Source organism: Macaca thibetana, chromosome 13 (genome assembly GCF_024542745.1).
Source record: "Macaca thibetana thibetana isolate TM-01 chromosome 13, ASM2454274v1, whole genome shotgun sequence".
Taxonomy (NCBI): domain Eukaryota; kingdom Metazoa; phylum Chordata; class Mammalia; order Primates; family Cercopithecidae; genus Macaca; species Macaca thibetana.
In genome coordinates this window covers 13807279-13824675 of record NC_065590.1, presented here as the reverse complement: position 1 = coordinate 13824675, position 17397 = coordinate 13807279, and the positions used below count along the sequence as shown (strand labels likewise).

General features: G+C 41.5%; 1 long non-coding RNA gene and 2 gene segments (V, D, J or C); 2 read left to right on the top strand and 1 right to left on the bottom strand.

The window, feature by feature from the left end:
- Positions 1 to 1054: 1054 nt before the first annotated feature.
- On the top strand, positions 1055 to 1603 carry LOC126934465 (immunoglobulin kappa variable 1D-13-like). The segment is given in 2 exon segments: positions 1055 to 1141; positions 1266 to 1603. Coding segments are annotated over 2 exon segments (378 nt in total).
- Positions 1604 to 3056: 1453 nt separating this feature from the next.
- On the bottom strand, positions 3057 to 12663 carry LOC126934484 (uncharacterized). Its single transcript, XR_007718959.1, has 3 exons — positions 12583 to 12663; positions 11278 to 11349; positions 3057 to 3252 (listed from the first exon to the last, which is right to left on the bottom strand). It is a non-coding gene; the product is annotated as an uncharacterized LOC126934484 (long non-coding RNA).
- A 48-nt stretch (positions 12664 to 12711) lies between these two features.
- Positions 12712 to 13282, top strand: LOC126934469 (immunoglobulin kappa variable 1-39-like). The segment is given in 2 exon segments: positions 12712 to 12820; positions 12945 to 13282. Coding segments are annotated over 2 exon segments (378 nt in total).
- Positions 13283 to 17397: the final 4115 nt, after the last annotated feature.

The window sequence follows — 17397 nt, the reverse complement described above, 5'->3', positions numbered from 1 at the left end:
CCTAGGCTGTAGCCCACTGATGCCACTGCCACTGAGCCAGGCTGGGACATTTTTGGGCACATTAGAGATGTGAGATATATCAAGTGCAAATCCCTGTCCAATTACATCTGGATCCAACTGATTTCTCCATGTACAAAGGCAATTGCTTGATACAAGATTGAATGTCTCCTTCCTGAAGACGTTATCAAGGAGGCTGGTGTCTGGGTCAGGATGATGTCTCCACTCACTGATAAAAAGTGAAAAAGGAAAGTGGTATTGATGGTGCATGGCAGGGACCTGCTTCATTCAGTGGTTACCTTCACTAAGAGAGATGAACTTTGGGAAATAACAATGGCAGAAAAGAAGGTAGACTATGAAGGTGCCCAAAACAAGAATAAGGTGCAGCTCATTTTGTCTATGGGTATTATAGAGACCTGCACCTCTTGATAATGGTGGATCTGTGAGTGCTGCGTGCATTGAGAAAACATGGTATCATCTCTGCATCTGTAGTATATTGTCTGATCTCATATTGGTAAGAACAATGGCATAACACCATTACCTAATACTTACAAATACATGTAGCATCATGTCAATAATTTTATTTTTAATTTTTTTACATAGGAACAATATTAAACCCAGAGAAATGTTGCATGTATATGACAAATACCCCCTTCCCTAACCGGAATCATATAAGAGTCTTTTGAAGACTTGAGAATTGTACCATCTAACACTTTACTATGGGTTTCCTACAAACTACTATATTCTCCTAAATAATCCCCATACACCAATGAAATACATTACACCATTGACTCCTGAGGAATATTTCAAATTGTCAAAAATAAACTATAAAATGTTTCTCATAACAACATAGTCCCTAGTAGAAACACATTTTCTGTGGGCAAATTTGTGCTACCCTGGTCTTACCTGGGACACCAGGGGACAGTGAGCTGGTGCTCAGTTACTGAGATGAGCCAGTTCTGCAGTTGTGCCCAGCCTGCCCCGTCCCCTGCTCATTTGCATGTTCCCAGTGCACATCCTCCTGCCCTGAAGACTTTTTAATAGGCTGGTCACACTTTGTGCAGGAGTCAGTCCCAGTCAGGACACAGCATGGACATGAGGGTCCCCGCTCAGCTCCTGGGGCTCCTGCTGCTCTGGCTCCCAGGTAAGGAAGGAGACACTAGCAGTTTACTTAGCTCAGTGTGCTCACTACTGCTTTGCTGTTCAGGGAAATTCTGTTACAACATGAATAATTGTGTGTACGTTTGTTTTTATGTTTCCAATCTCAGGTGCCAGATGTGACATCCAGATGTCCCAGTCTCCATCCTCCCTGTCTGCTTCTGTAGGAGACAGAGTCACCATCACTTGCCGAGCCAGTCAGGGCATTAGCAATGCTTTAGCCTGGTATCAGCAGAAACCAGGGAAAGCCCCTAAGCTCCTGATCTATGCTGCATCCAGTTTGCAAAGTGGGGTCCCATCAAGGTTCAGCGGCAGTGGATCTGGGACAGAATTCACTCTCACCATCAGCAGCCTGCAGCCTGAAGATTTTGCAACTTATTACTGTCAACAGTATAATAGTTACCCTCCCACAGTGTTACACACCCGAACATAAACCCCCAGGGAAGCAGATGTGTGAGGCTGGGCTGCCCCAGCTGCTCCTCCTGATGCCTCCACTGGCTGAGAGGGTTCCTCAGATGCAGCCACACTCTGATGGTGTCGGTAGAGGGGGACATGAAGTCACCTCTGCACCCAAATTCTTTTCTCTTTCTCAGCCCCAACTACACAGACATAGCAATGCCTCTCCTGATTTACTAAAGACAGAGATCATGACATAACAATGCCTGGCTTTAATTAAACAATGCCTGATTTAATAAAGACAGAGATCATGACACCTAAGGAGTCTAGTTTATGGCTTCAGTTGGAATTCATACAATACAGAAGAAGCCACTATAGATATTCTAAGCTGGAATTGTCTTAATAAAGAGAATTAGAGTAAGCTACTAAAGTCTAAATAAAATGTACAGATAAATCTCTAAATTTAATGTTGTATTTGCAAAGAAATATTTGCCAAGTGGAGCATACAGGAAAACTCAGTGGTCTTCAATGTATTGAAAGAATGAAGAGAAAGTTAGCATTTTATGAAAAAGGGAAAATATTACCTACGGCTCCTGGGGAAAGTTCATTGGCACTAGTAAGGCTTGGGAGCTGGCAAGCTCAGGCTGGTGAGCAGTGGTGGACAAATCGAATCCTAGAATAATAACAAGTTATCTCAGATATTATGGATCAATTTGATTTCAGGTTACAAGAAGCCAAAGCAGTGAAGCTTGCAGAGAATTTTGTTTCTGAAATACCAGCGATTCGGTATAGATCCTGCTGCTCACCACACAGAAAGCCAATCACTAGGACAGCAAGTATTGCCAACGAACAGGCTTTAATCAGGTGCTGCAGTCAAGGTGATGGGACACCGTTCGCAAATGTATCTCCCTGACCAACTAAAATTAGGGTTTATATAGCAGGGAAGAAATGTGGGAAAACAGGAATTAGCGAGGGGTAAGGAAGATAATTTGGTCAATAGGAAGCAGGAGGTCAGTTAGATAATCATAATGGGCAAGGGGTCTGATGTCTCACAGTTCCAATTCAGTGATATGTAAGTTTCAGCTCTTTGATAGTATCTGGGAGGCCTGTTCATTGGTTTACTGGCAGAAATTAAAAACAAAACAAAACAAAACAAAAAAGCAAAAAAAAACCTCGGGTAAGACAGATGTAATTATCCTGAGTTTTCAGACTGGGGGTGTCAATTTCTATGTTTATTCAAAAAAACATAAACATTAGTTCCCTGGGATAATGGGGCCTATTTCAATTGCATTCTAGAAACAATATTTTGTACCCTGAGTTCCTTTCCCCTCTGGTTTCTTGGCTCTGTTGGGTATGACAAGAATGACCAAATTCCTAAGATTCATTTTCACACTACAACTTTTCAAAGCCAAGGATATAGTAGTCATGAAAGCTGATATTAGAAGCAGGATTCTCTGGTGCTCCCTCAGAAAATAGAATGCATGTGCCCCTGAAGTATGGGCTGTTTAATCATGTGGTCCTCAGTCCTGTCTGGAAGCTTAGGGGTGGGGTGCTGATGCTCTTAGCTTCCTACAGCATCTTTCCAGGTGTTTCTCCAGTCCTCATCTCTGTCCCTGTGTCTGTCTTAGGTACCAATGGAGAATATTGAGTCATCCTTTTCTGACTTCCAAATCTTGTGGGAAGACTTCTTATTGGGAAACTCTATAAGAAACAAGAGAGGCAAAAAAGGATATTTATGTAAGTTAAAATGAGGCCCCTGTGAGGCCCCTGTGAGACCAAGGGTTCTTGGTCTCACACTGCTTTAGATAAAATGCCACGGAAACACGTGGAGTGGTTTTAAGGAGAGAAAAGTTTAATACACAAGAAGGAAGGAAGAAGAAAACAGCTAAACAGCTCCCCCATACAGAGACAGAGGGACGGAGATGGAGAAAACTCCATGAGCAGTGGAAAAATGGCTGCTTATAGGAGGAGGCTGAAGGAGGTGGTGTCTGATTTGCATAGGGCTCAGGGGATTGGTTTAACCAGGCATGTCATTCACATAGCCTGAGAAAAAACTAGCCTTCCCACCCTAGCCACTTAATATGCAAATGTAGGGCATCATAATGTTCTATGCACATGGGGATATGTAGGGGCAGCCATGTTGCCAGTCACATGTGGCGACAAGGAAGAAGAAGGTGGGAATTGCCATGTTTGGGTGAATTCAGTTTCTCATGGCCTTTATTTGCATATCAAAGCTTGCCAGCCTGACTCTAAGAGTCAGGACTTTCCTACTAGAAAAGAAACATTTTTGGAGTTGCTTTAAAAGAAACAAAACCTTCCCAAGGACCCCCTTTCCTCTCTATCTGCCTAAAATAATTTCTTTATAACTCCTATAGAACTTGGGTTCCAGAGACGAGGACATGGACATCTTTTGGGATGGGGACAGTATTCATTCCACCAAAAATTAATATATTTTTCAGACCTCTGAGCCCAACCTAAGCCATCATATCCCCTGTGACTTGCATGTATACATCCAGATGGCCTGAAGCAACTGAAGACACACAAAAGAAGTGAAAATAGCCTTAACTGATGAAATTCCACCATTGTGATTTGTTCCTTCCCCACCCTAACTGATAGGATATAGTCTCCCCTGCCCTTAAGAAGGTACTTTATAATATTCTCCCTCACCCTTAAGAATGCACTTTGTATGGCTATCCCAAACCTGTAAGAACTAATGATAATCCCACCACCCTTTGCTGACTCCTTTTTCAGACTCAGCCCACCTGCACCCAGGTGAAATAAACAGCCTTGTTAATCACACAAAGCCTGTTTGGTGGACTCTCTTCACACAGACACATGTGACAATATTCCCCAAAATCGTCCTTATCTGAAGTAAAATTTTAAAAATAACAAAGTATTTTTATGAAGCAAGAGAGCCGGACAAAATCTAAGACTTAGTCAGAGTCTAACTTGTGAGTTCTCTAACTTGTGAGTTTTAGCTGTTGAGGTGTGCTCACTCCACTGTCTCTACTGTAGACTTTTGGATATGTAGATAGTTTTAGAGGATTTTTAAATTTGATGATCCAGTGTAAACAAAACAGTATCTGAGACAGGTCTCAATCAATTTATAGGTTTATTTGCCAAAGATAAGGCTTATGGCCTGTGACACAACCTTAGGAGATCCTGAAAACACGTGCCCAAGGTGGTTTAATTACATATTTGTTTTACACATTTTAGGGAGACGCAGAAATTACAGGCAAAGACACAAATCAATATACATAAGATATACATCAGTTTGTCCTGGAAAGGTGGGATATCTTGAAGCAGGGGCTTCCTGGTCACAGGTGGATTCAAAGGTTTCCTGATTGGCAACTGACTGAAAGAGTTAAGCTCTGCCTAAGAGTTGAATTTATCATAAAGAAGTGCTTGAGTTTAGATAAGGGGGCATGGAAGCCAAAGTTCTTGTCATGTAGATGAATCCTATGGGTAGCAGACAAAGTAGATGGGGAGGGGCTTATCAGACCTTAGAAAAAAAAATCAGATGCTTTGGGTGGGAAACACTTAGTAAGGGGAGGAGATTCTCTGCAGAATGCAAATTTCCCCCACAACAGGCAGCTTTGCAGGGCCACTTCAGACTAGGTCAAAGAAATATTTTTAGGGTAAAATATTTTGATTTTTTTCAGGGCCTATTATCTGTCATGTTGGAGTATGGTATCTTATTGCTGCAAAGAGTCTGTTTTGTCAGTCCAAAGATCTCTGTTGTGATGATAATCCTGGTCAGTTGTGTCTGAACTCCAAAGGGAGGAGAGCATACTGAGGCACATCTAAATTCACCTGCCAGTCATAGCCTAACCTCGTTTTTCAGATTTCTTTGAAGATCTCTCTGTCAAAAAAGAAGTCCATTCACCTGGTTGGTGGCTTACAACTTAATTTTTTGTTTCAACACACAGAAAAACAAAATCACTTCACAAATTCAATGAAAAATAGATTGGTAAAACAAAAACAAAAACAAAAAACCTTAAGCACTTCCTGATTATTCCTACATGTCAAAGAAAAATAAATTATTAGAATTCAGATGAGAAATACCCCTCATACAAAAGATCAATGATTTTTTTTTTTTTTTTTTGTATCTTAATTTGGCTATACCAGCAATGAGGATTCCTGTTTAGGCAGCAAATTTACACTGGGAGGAAAGGAGGAAAGTGAGGAAGGGAACAGAAAATGAATGGTAAAAGACACATCAACAACCCACCTGACTCAGGAGAACTGAAGATCAACTACATGTGGAAACATGGACTAAATTCCTCTTGGCTGTTCCACCTGAGAGACGAGGAAGCTGGAGTATGTGTACACTTTTCACTCACATCCATGTGAAGAGACCACCAAACAGGCTTTGTGTAAGCAATAAACCTTTTTAATCACCTAGGTGCAGGTGGGCTGAGTCCAAAAAGAGAGTCAGCAAAGGGTGGTGGATTGTCATTAGTTCTTACAGGTTTTGGGATAGATGGTCAAATTAGGAACAATGTTTTGTGGGCATGGGTGGATCTCACAAAGTATATTCTCAAGGGTGGGGAAAATTACAAAGAACCTTCTTAAGGGTGGGGAGATTACAAAGTACATTGATCAGTTAGGGTGGGGCAAAAATAAATTACAATGGTGGAATGTAATCAGTTAAGGCTATTTTCACCTCTTTTGTGGATCTTCAGTTGCTTCAGGTGATCTGGATGTATACATGCAGGTCACAGGGGATATGAGGGCTTAGTTTGGGCTCAGAGGCCTGACATTCCTGTCTTCTTATATTTAATAAGAAAAATAAAACAAAATAGTGGTGAAGTCTTGCGGTGGTGAAAAATTTTGGGGGTGGTATGGAGAGATAATGCCTGATGTTTCTCAGGGCTGCTTTGAGCAGGATTAAGGGCGGCGTGGGAACATAGAATGGAAGAGATTAAGCTGAAGGAAGATTTTGTGGTAAGGGGTGATATTGTGGGATTGTTAGAAGAAACATTTATCATATAGAATGGTTGATGACGGCCTGGATACAGTTTTGGATGAACTGAGAAACAAAACAGAAGATACAAGATCCGAATAAAAGAAGGAGAAAAATAGGTATTAAAGGACTAAGAATTGGGAGGACCCAGGACATTCAATTAGAGAGTGCCCAAGGGGGTTCAGCATAATAATTACTGGTTTGGTTAGAAAGTTTTTGGGCTGTCTCCTTGAGTTTTTTTATGTTGTCATACACCAGACCAGACTGGTTTAGGTAAAAACAACACTTCATTTAAGAATATACAGAGTCCTCCTTTTTCAGCAGTAAGTCAAGGCCTCGGCCTTTTTGGAGGACAACTGCAGCTAAAGAGTCAACTTGGGCCTGGAAGACTGATAAAGTTTGTAATATGTCTGTGATGCTAGCAGAGAAGTCATTAGAGAGGCTACAGAAGGTTGTGACAGAGGGTGAAATGCCCGCTATTCCAATAAGAGCAATAGTGGAAGCACAAAGTCCTAAACCGACAAGCAAGGGAATTTGTGGAATAACCCTTTTTTGTCGTGTCAGTGTCATGAGGGGATCAGGGAGCTCTTCGGTCCCATTTGCAAATTGAATTTGGGAGTAAGGAAAACTAGTGTGCACGTGCCAGTCCATTTAGCAGGTAGACACATGTAGGTAGAGGATCCACAGAGGAAGAAGAGACCTTATGTGAGGCAAAACTGGAGATGCAAAGTAAAAAGATGAGAAGGAGTGCTGAAAGGGGTGTCTGGTACCCAGACCCCTGGGAATCCAGCTAGCATGGTAGCCGTCAGAGGTTGTAATGGGGACTGATGAGGTAACTGCATAGAGGGGGAGGTTCGATTTTCACGGTGTATGAGAAAACGTTGAGTACCTACTAGCAAACCTTCACTGTTATTTTCGGGGCTGGGTATAAGTAAATAAGAAGAGGGCCTGGGAGGAGAGTCTGACAAGCAAGGGGAAGGTAGCCAAGGATGGAGTGAAATACAGTGAAATACAGGGTAAGTGTCTTCCTAAGCAATAATTACTGCTAATGTTTTTAAGTTTGCCTGTATTGATAGAGGGCTTATCTGTAATATGGAGCTGGAAGGCTCCAATTGTTTCAGTGAGGTGTGTAGATGGGCTTTGGAGATGTAGAGTAAAGGAACATCGAGAAGGTGAAAGGTTACCCAGGGGAATTCCAGTGGGTCTTTGCTAAGAGATACATAAAGGAGCGGCCACAGGAACAGTAGTTTGTGTTGTGAGAGGTCCAAATATGGGGGGAGTAGAGTTGATATAAGGAGAAAGGTTTTTAAAGTAAGTGTGGAGGAGGGTGGTAGCTTGCTGATGTGAAATGTCTGGGGAGGTCTTCCTGGACCTGTCTAGAAAGTAAATGAGTTCTTCAGGAGGGTAAAGGTGAGGGCTATTAAAGGAAGTTCAGAGGTGAAAGAAGATAGGAGATGTTGTCCAGTCTGCATGTAAGGCAGGGACAGCTATGTAGGCGCTGGAAGAAAGGGAAATGCAAAGCCAGAAGTTGTTTGCTAAGGAGGGATTAGAAATGGCTAGGAGAGAATGGGTAAGGTTGATGGTGTGGTGGAGATAGCTGGGGAGATATAGAGGGTGGCAAGAGAATGGGAATGAGATTAAGAGTGAGTATAAAAGCAAAGAATAGAACTTCATCAGGGTGAAATTATTAGAGGATCCCCTGCCAGCAAAGATCATCTATCCACTCTAAAAGGGAGTTAAGAGTGGCAGTTTGGGGATAGCACCAAGAGATATCAGCTGTGATGGCTTGAAGAAACGGTGTAAATGGCAGTGTAAACAAGACTAGGGCATTTATAAGTAGTTGAGAATGGAGAATAGGAATATGACTAGACAGAAGATAGTAGGGATGACTAGTTTTTGTGGCTCAGTCCAAGTAGTGTGGATGACTTCGTAAAGCCTTGTTGCAAAAAGTAGGGTAAGGACGAACAGACCTAACAGAATGAAGGGATGTATTAGGCTCATAAGGGTTATTACTGTTCTTCAGAAATACGAGTGAGTTTAAGGGAAGTAGGGGACAGTACTTGAGACTTCCAGGAGGAAGAGGAGGGATTAGGCTGGCTGTCTGATGGACACAGCTTTATTCTGGAACAGTGAACTTAGGGACTACGCATCAATATTTATACTGACCCCATATCCTGCACCACCATGCTGTTTTATGGGCTGAAAGTTTTCCTCACTATGCAAAGGTCCTCCATCATCAATGCCTTTTTAATAAAAACCCTTCTCAAGGCTGATTTACTTCCAAAGGAAGCTGAAGTCATTCACTGCAAGGGCCATCAAAAAACATCAGATCCCATCGCTCAGAGCAGCGCTTGCACTGATAAGGTAGCTAAAGAAGCCGCTAGCATTCCAACTTCTGTCCCTCATGGCCAGTTTTTCTCCTCATCGGTCATGCCCACCTACTCTCCCACTGAAACTTCCACCTATCAATCTCTTCCCACACAAGTCAAATGGTTCCTGGACCAAGGAAAATATCTCCTTCCACTCTCACAGGCCCATTCTATTCTATCGCCATTTCATAACCTCTTCCATATAGGTTAGAAGCCACTAGCCCGCCTCTTAGAAATTCTCATTTCCTTTCCATCGTGGAAATCTATCCTTAAGGAAATCCCTTCTCAGTGTTGCATCAGCTATTCTACTACTTCTCAGGGATTGTTCAGGCCCCCTCCCTTCCCTACACATCAAGTTCGAGATTTGCCCCCGCCCAGGACTGGCAAATTGAGTTTATTCCCAGGACTGGCAAATTGAGTTTACTCACATGCCTCGAGTCAGGAAACTAAAATACCTCTTCGTCTAGGTAGACACTTTCACTGGATGGGTAGAGGCCTTTCCCACAGGGTCTGAGAAGGCCACCGTGGTCATTTCTTCCCTTTTGTCAGGCACACTTCCTCAGTTTGGCCTTCTCACCTCTATACAGTCCAATAACGGACCAGCCTTTACTAGTCAAATCACCCAAGCAGTTTCTCAGGCTCTTAGTATTCAGTGGAACCTTCATATCCCTTACCGTCCTCAATCTTCAGGAAAGGTGGAATGGACTAATGGTCTTTTAAAGACACACCTCACTAAGCTCAGCCTCCAACTTAAAAAGGACTGGACTTTTACCTCTTGCAATCACCTGGGCGCAGGCAGGCTGAGTCCGAAAAGAGAGTCAGCAAAGGGTGGTGGATTATCATTAGTTCTTATAGGTTTTGGGATAGGTGTTCGAGTGAGGAGCAATGTTTTGCAGGCAGCGGGTGGATCTCACAAAGTACATTCTCAAGGGTGGGGAGAATTACAAAGAACTTTCTTAAGGGTGGGGAGATTACAAAGTACATTGATCAGTTAGGGTGGGGCAGAAACAAATTACAATAGTGGAATGTCATCAGTTAAGGCTATTTTCACTTCTTTTGTGGATCTTCAGTTGCTTCAGGCGACCCGGATGTATATGTGCAGGTTACAGGGGATATGATGGCTTAGCTTGGGCTGAGAAGACTGACATACACATGATCCTGTCCTCACTGATTATGAGCTCTCTCTCTTGTTCTTTTTCAAGCTGCTATAACAGATTCCTTGTCACTGTGTAATTCATAAAAACCAGAAATTTATTTTCTCACACTTCTAGAGAATGAGAAATGTAACATCAAGGCATGGGCAGGTTAATGTCAGCTTTCTCTGCTTTCAAGAAGATGCTGAATTCTTGAGTTATTTAAAGGAGGGAAGGCCATATCTTAACATGACAGACAAGCAGAAGAGAGAGCGAGTGAGATCCCAGCCCCATAATCCCTGTTTATACTGGCATTAATGAATTCCACTAGAGGGCTCCACCCTCCTGACCTAAACACATCTCAATAGGCCCCACCAGGCAATACATTTACACTAGAATTACCTTTACTACAGATGGATTCTGGAGGACACAGTGAAACCATAGAACTTTCCTAAGAGATAAACATTCTAGGCCATCTGGCCAGCAATGCATGCAGGCTGAGTTCTCTGCCCAAGATCATAAAGAACATAAGATATATAAGCCATTGGAAGTGAGCAGAGGTACAGCAAAGGGGAAAGCCCTAGATTACAGATGGGGACTGCTACATTCATCCTGGTAGAGTTGACCCTTGAATAACTTGAGTTTGAGATTTGCAGATCCACCTATATTTTCTTCTGTGTGTGTCACCTGTGAGCAAGCATGTAATAAGTAATAAATATATTTTCTCATTTTTATGATCTTATTAATAACATTTTTTCTTTAGTATACTTTATTAGAAGAGTAGAGTATATAATATATCAACTATTTATTTCATCACTAAGGCTTCTAGTCAAAAGTAAGCTACTAGTACTTGTTAGGGATGCAAAAGTTCTACACAGGTTTTCAACTGCACCAGCCGTCAGTGCCACAACCTCCACGTTGTTCAGGGGTCAACTGCTCTTTCAGTCTATACCTGCATCTCTCGGGAACAGGATTCTGGCAGGTGGGTTGCAAGTAAAGGAATCCAGAAAATAACATCTCAAACTATGCTGCGTTGGTATTATGATTACGTGAAACCAAAGGCATTTAGAAAGTAGCAAATGCACAAAAAGGCTTTTCCTAAATATCCCTTATCTGCTTAAAAGCAGATTCTCCAGAAGGAAACCAACAGTCAAGAAAATTCTTCCTGGGAAATTTTATATCAGGGAAGATTAACACAAAACAAGAATCAAAAATAGGAGAGTTTGGAAGTTGATGCTTTATCCAGACAGGCTATTACCTATTCTTTTGAGGATGCGCTTCCATTCTCGTCTTCTCTCCACGTTGTCTACACTTCCCAATTCCCTCTTCCCTAGAAAGGAAATATGAACAACTGGATATCATTGAGTTATCTGGGTAATCACCCTGCTATGATATCCCACTGCACTTTAAGTAAATTTTGTTTGCCTTTTCTCTTATTAATCTTTCTTTTGTCTGTTCATTTTCAGCAAACATTTAGAGGACAAATCGAACTTTCTTCCTTTCTCCCAATATCAGCAAGTTCCCTTAAAATTCAGGCTGCTTACAAAGCAGCTGGAAGGTTTGTGCACAGGCTACAGCACTGTGATTTGGCTCCCCTAGTCAAGCATCAGTAAAATTTTGTACAGCCTTAGGCTGTAGCCCACTAAAGCTGATATAGTTGGATCCACTTCACCTTCTACTGAGCCAGGCTGGGACGTTTGGGGCACATTAGAGATGTGAGATATAATGAGTGCAAATCCCTGTCCAGTTTCATATGAATCCAACTGATTTCTCCATGTACATAGGCAATTGCTTCATAAGGGATTCAGGGTCTCTTTTCTAAAAATGTTAATAGGGTCGCTGGCGTCTGGTTCAGGATGATGTCCCCAGTCACTGATGAAATGTAAAAGAGGAACGTGTCATTGATGGTGCATGGCAGGGACATGCTCCATGCCGTGGCCACCCTCATTAAGAGAGATGAACGTTGGGAAATAATACTCAATGGCAGAAAAGAAGGTAGACTATGAAGGTGCCAAAATGAGAATAAGGTGCAGCCCATTTAGTCTCTGGGTACTATAGAGACCTGTAGGTCTTGATAATGGTGGATCTGTGAGTGCTGTGTGCATTGAGAAAACATGGTGTCATCTCTGTGTATCTGTAGTAAATTGCTTGATCTTATAGTGGTAAGAACAATGGCATAACACCATTACCTAATACTTAGAAACACATATATAGCATCATGTCAATAAATTTTATTTTTCATTTTTTTAGAAAAGAACAATATTAAAATCACAGAAATGTTGCAATTATAGGATAAAGTACCCACTTCCCTAATGAGAATCATATGACAGTCTTTTGAATACCTGAGAATCCTACCATTTAACATTTTACTATGTATTTGCTACAAACAAGAATATTCTCCTAAACAATCCCCATACACCAATGAAATACATTACTCCATTGATTACTGAAGAATATTTCAAATTGTCAAAAAAAAAAAAAACTAAAAAATGTTTCTCATAACAAACTAGTCCCCGGTAGAAACGCATTTGTTGCAGACAAATTTGTGCTACCCTGGTCTTACCTGGGACACCAGGGGACAGTGAGCTGGTGCTCAGTTACTGAGATGAGCCAGTTCTGCAGTTGTACCCAGCCTGCCCCGTCCCCTGCTCATTTGCATGTTCTCAGAGCACATCCTCCCGACCTGCAGACTTATTAATAGGCTGGACAGACTTCATGCAGGAGTCAGACCCAGTCAGGACACAGCATGGACATGAGGGTCCCCGCTCAGCTCCTGGGGCTCCTGCTGCTCTGGCTCCCAGGTAAGGAAGGAGACACTAGCAGTTTACTTAGCTCAGTGTGCTCACTACTGCTTTGCTATTCCGGGAAATTCTGTTGCAACATGATTAATTGTGTGGACATTTGTTTTTATGTTTCCAATTTCAGGTGCCAGATGTGACATTCAGATGTCCCAGTCTCCATCCTCCCTGTCTGCATCTGTAGGAGACAGAGTCACCATCACTTGCCGGGCAAGTCAGGGCGTTAGCAGTTATTTAAATTGGTATCAGCAGAAACCGGGGAAAGCCCCTAAGCTCCTGATCTATTATGCAAACAGTTTGGCAAGTGGGGTCCCATCAAGGTTCAGCGGCAGTGGATCTGGGACAGAATTCACTCTCACCATCAGCAGCCTGCAGCCTGAAGATTTTGCAACTTATTACTGTCAACAGGGTAATAGTAACCCTCCCACAGTGTTACACACCCGAACATAAACCCCCAGGGAAGCAGATGTGTGAGGCTGGGCTGCCCCAGCTGCTCCTCCTGATGCCTCCATGGGCTGAGAGTGTTCCTCAGATGCAGCCACTCTCTGATGGTGTTGGTAGAGGGGGACATGAAGTCACCTCTGCATCACAATTCCTTTTTCTTTTTTTTTTTTGAGACGGAGTCTTGCTCTGTGCCCTAGGCTGGGGTGCAGTAGCGCGACCTCGGCTCACTGCAAGCTCCGCCTCCCGGGTTCACGCCATTCTCCTGCCTCAGCCTCCGGAGTAGCTGGGACTACAGGCGCCCGCCACCTGGCCCGGCTAATTTTCTTGTATTTTTAGTAGAGACGGGGTTTCACCGTGTTAGCCAGGATGGTCTCGATCTCCTGACCTCGTGATCCGCCCGTCTCGGCCTCCCAAAGTGCTGGGATTACAGGCTTGAGCCACCGCGCGCGGCCCACAATTCCTTTTTCTTTCTCAGCCCCAGCTGCCCATACATAACAATGCCTGGCTTTAATTAAACAATGCCTGATTTAATAAATACAGAGATCATGACACCTGAGGAGTCTAGTTTGTGGCTTCAGTTGGAATTCATATAACAGAGAAGAAGGCACTATAGATCTTCTAAGCAGAAATTTGTCTTAATACATAGAATTAGAATCTAAAGTACTGAAGTCTAAGTAAAATGTAAAGATAAATCTCCAGATTTAATGTTTTATTTGCTAAGAAATATTTGCCAAGTGGGGCATACAGGAAAACTCAGTGGTCTTCAATATGTTGGAAGAACAAAGAGAAGGTTAGAGTTTTTTGAAAAAGGGAAATTATTACCTATTGTTTTTTGAGAAATTTTATTGGCTGTAGTGAGGGTTGGGAGCTGGCAAGCTCAGACTAGCAAGCAGTGGTGGATAAATTGAATCCTAGAATTATATTATCTCAGAAGTTGTGGGTAAATTTTGATTTCAGGTTACAATAAGCCAAAGCAGTGAAGCTTGCAGAGAATTTTGTTACTGAAATACCAGGGATTCAGTGAAGATCCTGCTGCTCAGCACACAGAAAACCAATCACTAAGACAACAGTATTGCCAAGGAACAGGCGTTAATCAGGTGCTGCAGCCAAGGAGATGGGACACCATTCGCAAATGTATCTCCCTGAAATGCTAAAATTAGGGTTTATATAGCAGGGAAGAAATGTGGGAAAACAGGAATTAGGGAGGGGTAAGGAAATTAATTTGGTCAACAGGAAGCAGGAGGTCAGTTAGGCAATCATAATGGGTAAAGGGTCTGATGTCTCACTGTCTCAATTCAGTGATTTATAACTTTCAGCTCCTTGATTGTATCTAGAGGCCTGATGGTTGGTTTCCCGAAAAAGGAACTCAGATTAACAAATGTAACTATCTTGAGTTTTAAGACTGGGGGAGTCAATTTCTATATTTATTCAAAAAATCATCAATATTAGTACCATGGGATAATACGGGCTATTTAAATTGCATTCTAAAAACAGTATTTTGTACCCTGAGTGTCTTTCCTCCCTAGTTTCTTGGCTCTGTTGGGTATGACAAGAATGACCGAATTCCTATGATTAACTTTTGTGCTACAACCTTTTAAAACCAAGGATGTAGTAGTCAGGAAGGTTGTTAGTAGAAGCAGGATTCTCTGGTGCTCCCTCAGAAAATAGAATGCGTCTACCCCTGAAGTATGGACCAATTAATCACGTGGTCCTCCGTCTTGTCTGAAAGCTTAAGGGTTGGGGTGCTGCTGCTCTCAGCTTCCTACAGCATCTTTCCAGGTTTTTCTCCAGTCCTCACTTCTGATCTTGTGTCTGTCTTAGGTAATCAGTGGAGAATATTGAGTCATCCTTTTTTGACTTCCAGATCTCATGGGAGGGCCTCTTATTGGGCAACTCTATCGGAAACAAGAGAGACAAAAAGGGGTATTTATGGTAGTTAAAATGATTTTTCCCCCATGAGCCCACTTAAATAAATTATATTTAAAGCCACATGTTGAAAACATGTTCAGCTTTATTTTCTTATTAATGCAAATTTACATTTGCAAATATTTTCAATATGGTAAAGGTTGAAAACATAATTATTTGTCCATGGAATCATAAAACACCTCTATAATTAAATGGGGTAAACATTTTCTTAAAAATTTGTACTCACTGAAATAAAGGAATATATTTTAAACGTGTGAACCTATGTTAGAAATTATTGGACTTAAATTAAACTGTGCAGTTTGGTTTGGGATGTTGTTCACTCCTGTGAACTGCCACAAGAATCTTGAGTCATGTGTAGTCACTGCTGTTCAGTAGTTTTCTTCAGACAACTGGTATCTGTAGGCTGAAGATGAGCTCAGTGCCATGCAGAGAAACCACTCAGCTGAGCCCTTCCTTGATCAGCCAGATGATTGTGAACATGAGCATCCATGAGCATGATAACAAATGTTTACTGTTATCAGTCACTGAGTTGTGTATTTAACCAGTTTCCAATCATTAATGCATGAAAGCCTACTGATACAGTATTTACACTTCTACCTGTATACACACACACACACATATTTTTTCTTAAATTGGTGGTATAAAGGTGAATATTTAGTAATCAAATTATAAAGTTATTAAGAGAAAATTAATGACAAAATTAAAACTAGAATTTCAATAAAAAGTTAAAAGTTACTTCATTTATAAAAAATGTGCATACACATAAGATACATAAAACTGAATGTATATTTATTTGATAAAATGTTGGCTACAAATATATACAGTATTCATATTTAAGTGCCTTTATTCTATTATATACGCAATATATGCCCATTTATAAAATTATTATCTAAATTGAATACATTTAAATAATTTTTGTTACATTACATAAAAATTGTGTTCTGGATCACATATAGTTCATACCCTTGCTACAGAATATTTATTTGTAGCCTTTATTTTTAAAACTCTACCAAATGATTGTCCTAACATAAAATATTTTTCCAACCCAGTAGAGCTGCAAGGGTATAACTAGAGCAAATTTTGACTAATGTTGAATATTAACCATTACATCCTATGAAAGTCTTCGTTATGTTCATGCCCAGAAGGATGATATGCCAACTAGAGTTCTCACGTCAATGGATGCTGGATGGAGTCATATCAGTGCCATTGTCAAGGAAGCCCTGGAAATGTAAAAATCATAACAGTGGGTAATTTGCAAGGATTACATCGGATGATCACATTGCAAAGAGAACAGCATTTTACTTATGTTGGCTCTTGGTTTTTGACAGACCATCAGGCCTTAAAAGAAATGCAACAGGATGATTGCAGACAAAGCCATTCTGGAAGAGCTATGACTAGATGTTTCAAAAATGAGCCATAATAAAAAGAAAATGCTTCCCAAGTGAATATTAATAGAAATGCCATTAATGAGCAGGGGGATTTTAATAATGAGGACTATTCAAAACATGAACTTCAGTCACCTTTCCTCACCTTCCCAGGGAGTCTCAAAAATCAATGTTATGGAGGTCCCTGTGGGGACTCAATAATATGATTTTCAAGTAGCTGAGATTTACAGGGCAACTGGCTCTTCTGAACACCTAATTTGCCAAGAAGAATGACCCCCCCTAACATAGTACCACACATCAGGGCTCAGACTAACAACTGGAGTCAGGTGATTCTAGTGTCACTGGGTACACCAGACTCAGATTTTGGACAGAAAAGTTTCCTGAAGCAGCCAACAGTTGTGCCTCTTTTTAATAGCAACTCCTTGCTTGCTGTAGTAAACTGATAGGAGTTGAGTATCTCAGAGCTAGAGCACCAGGCATGATGCTGCTACCTTAACTAACCATTCTCACTTTGGTGCCTACAAACACAATCAATAAAACTGGACAGGCCCAACAGATCCAAATTATTAAATGGAAATGGTACAGTCAGAATCAGCCCTAACCAGGATCCCACAGGATCCATATGCCCCATGAACAAATGGCAAGCTTTCTAGAAGGGAACAAATGACCCATAGGGGACTATTTAGCTCTCCTTTGGCCACATAGAATCAAAGATTCAGAGACATGCGTGTGGTCACCATCCAGCCAGGGGATGGTGTCTTTTGACTGACACTGAACAAGGACATTCTGCCCAATGGGACAAACTATATGGAATGATAGTAGCCT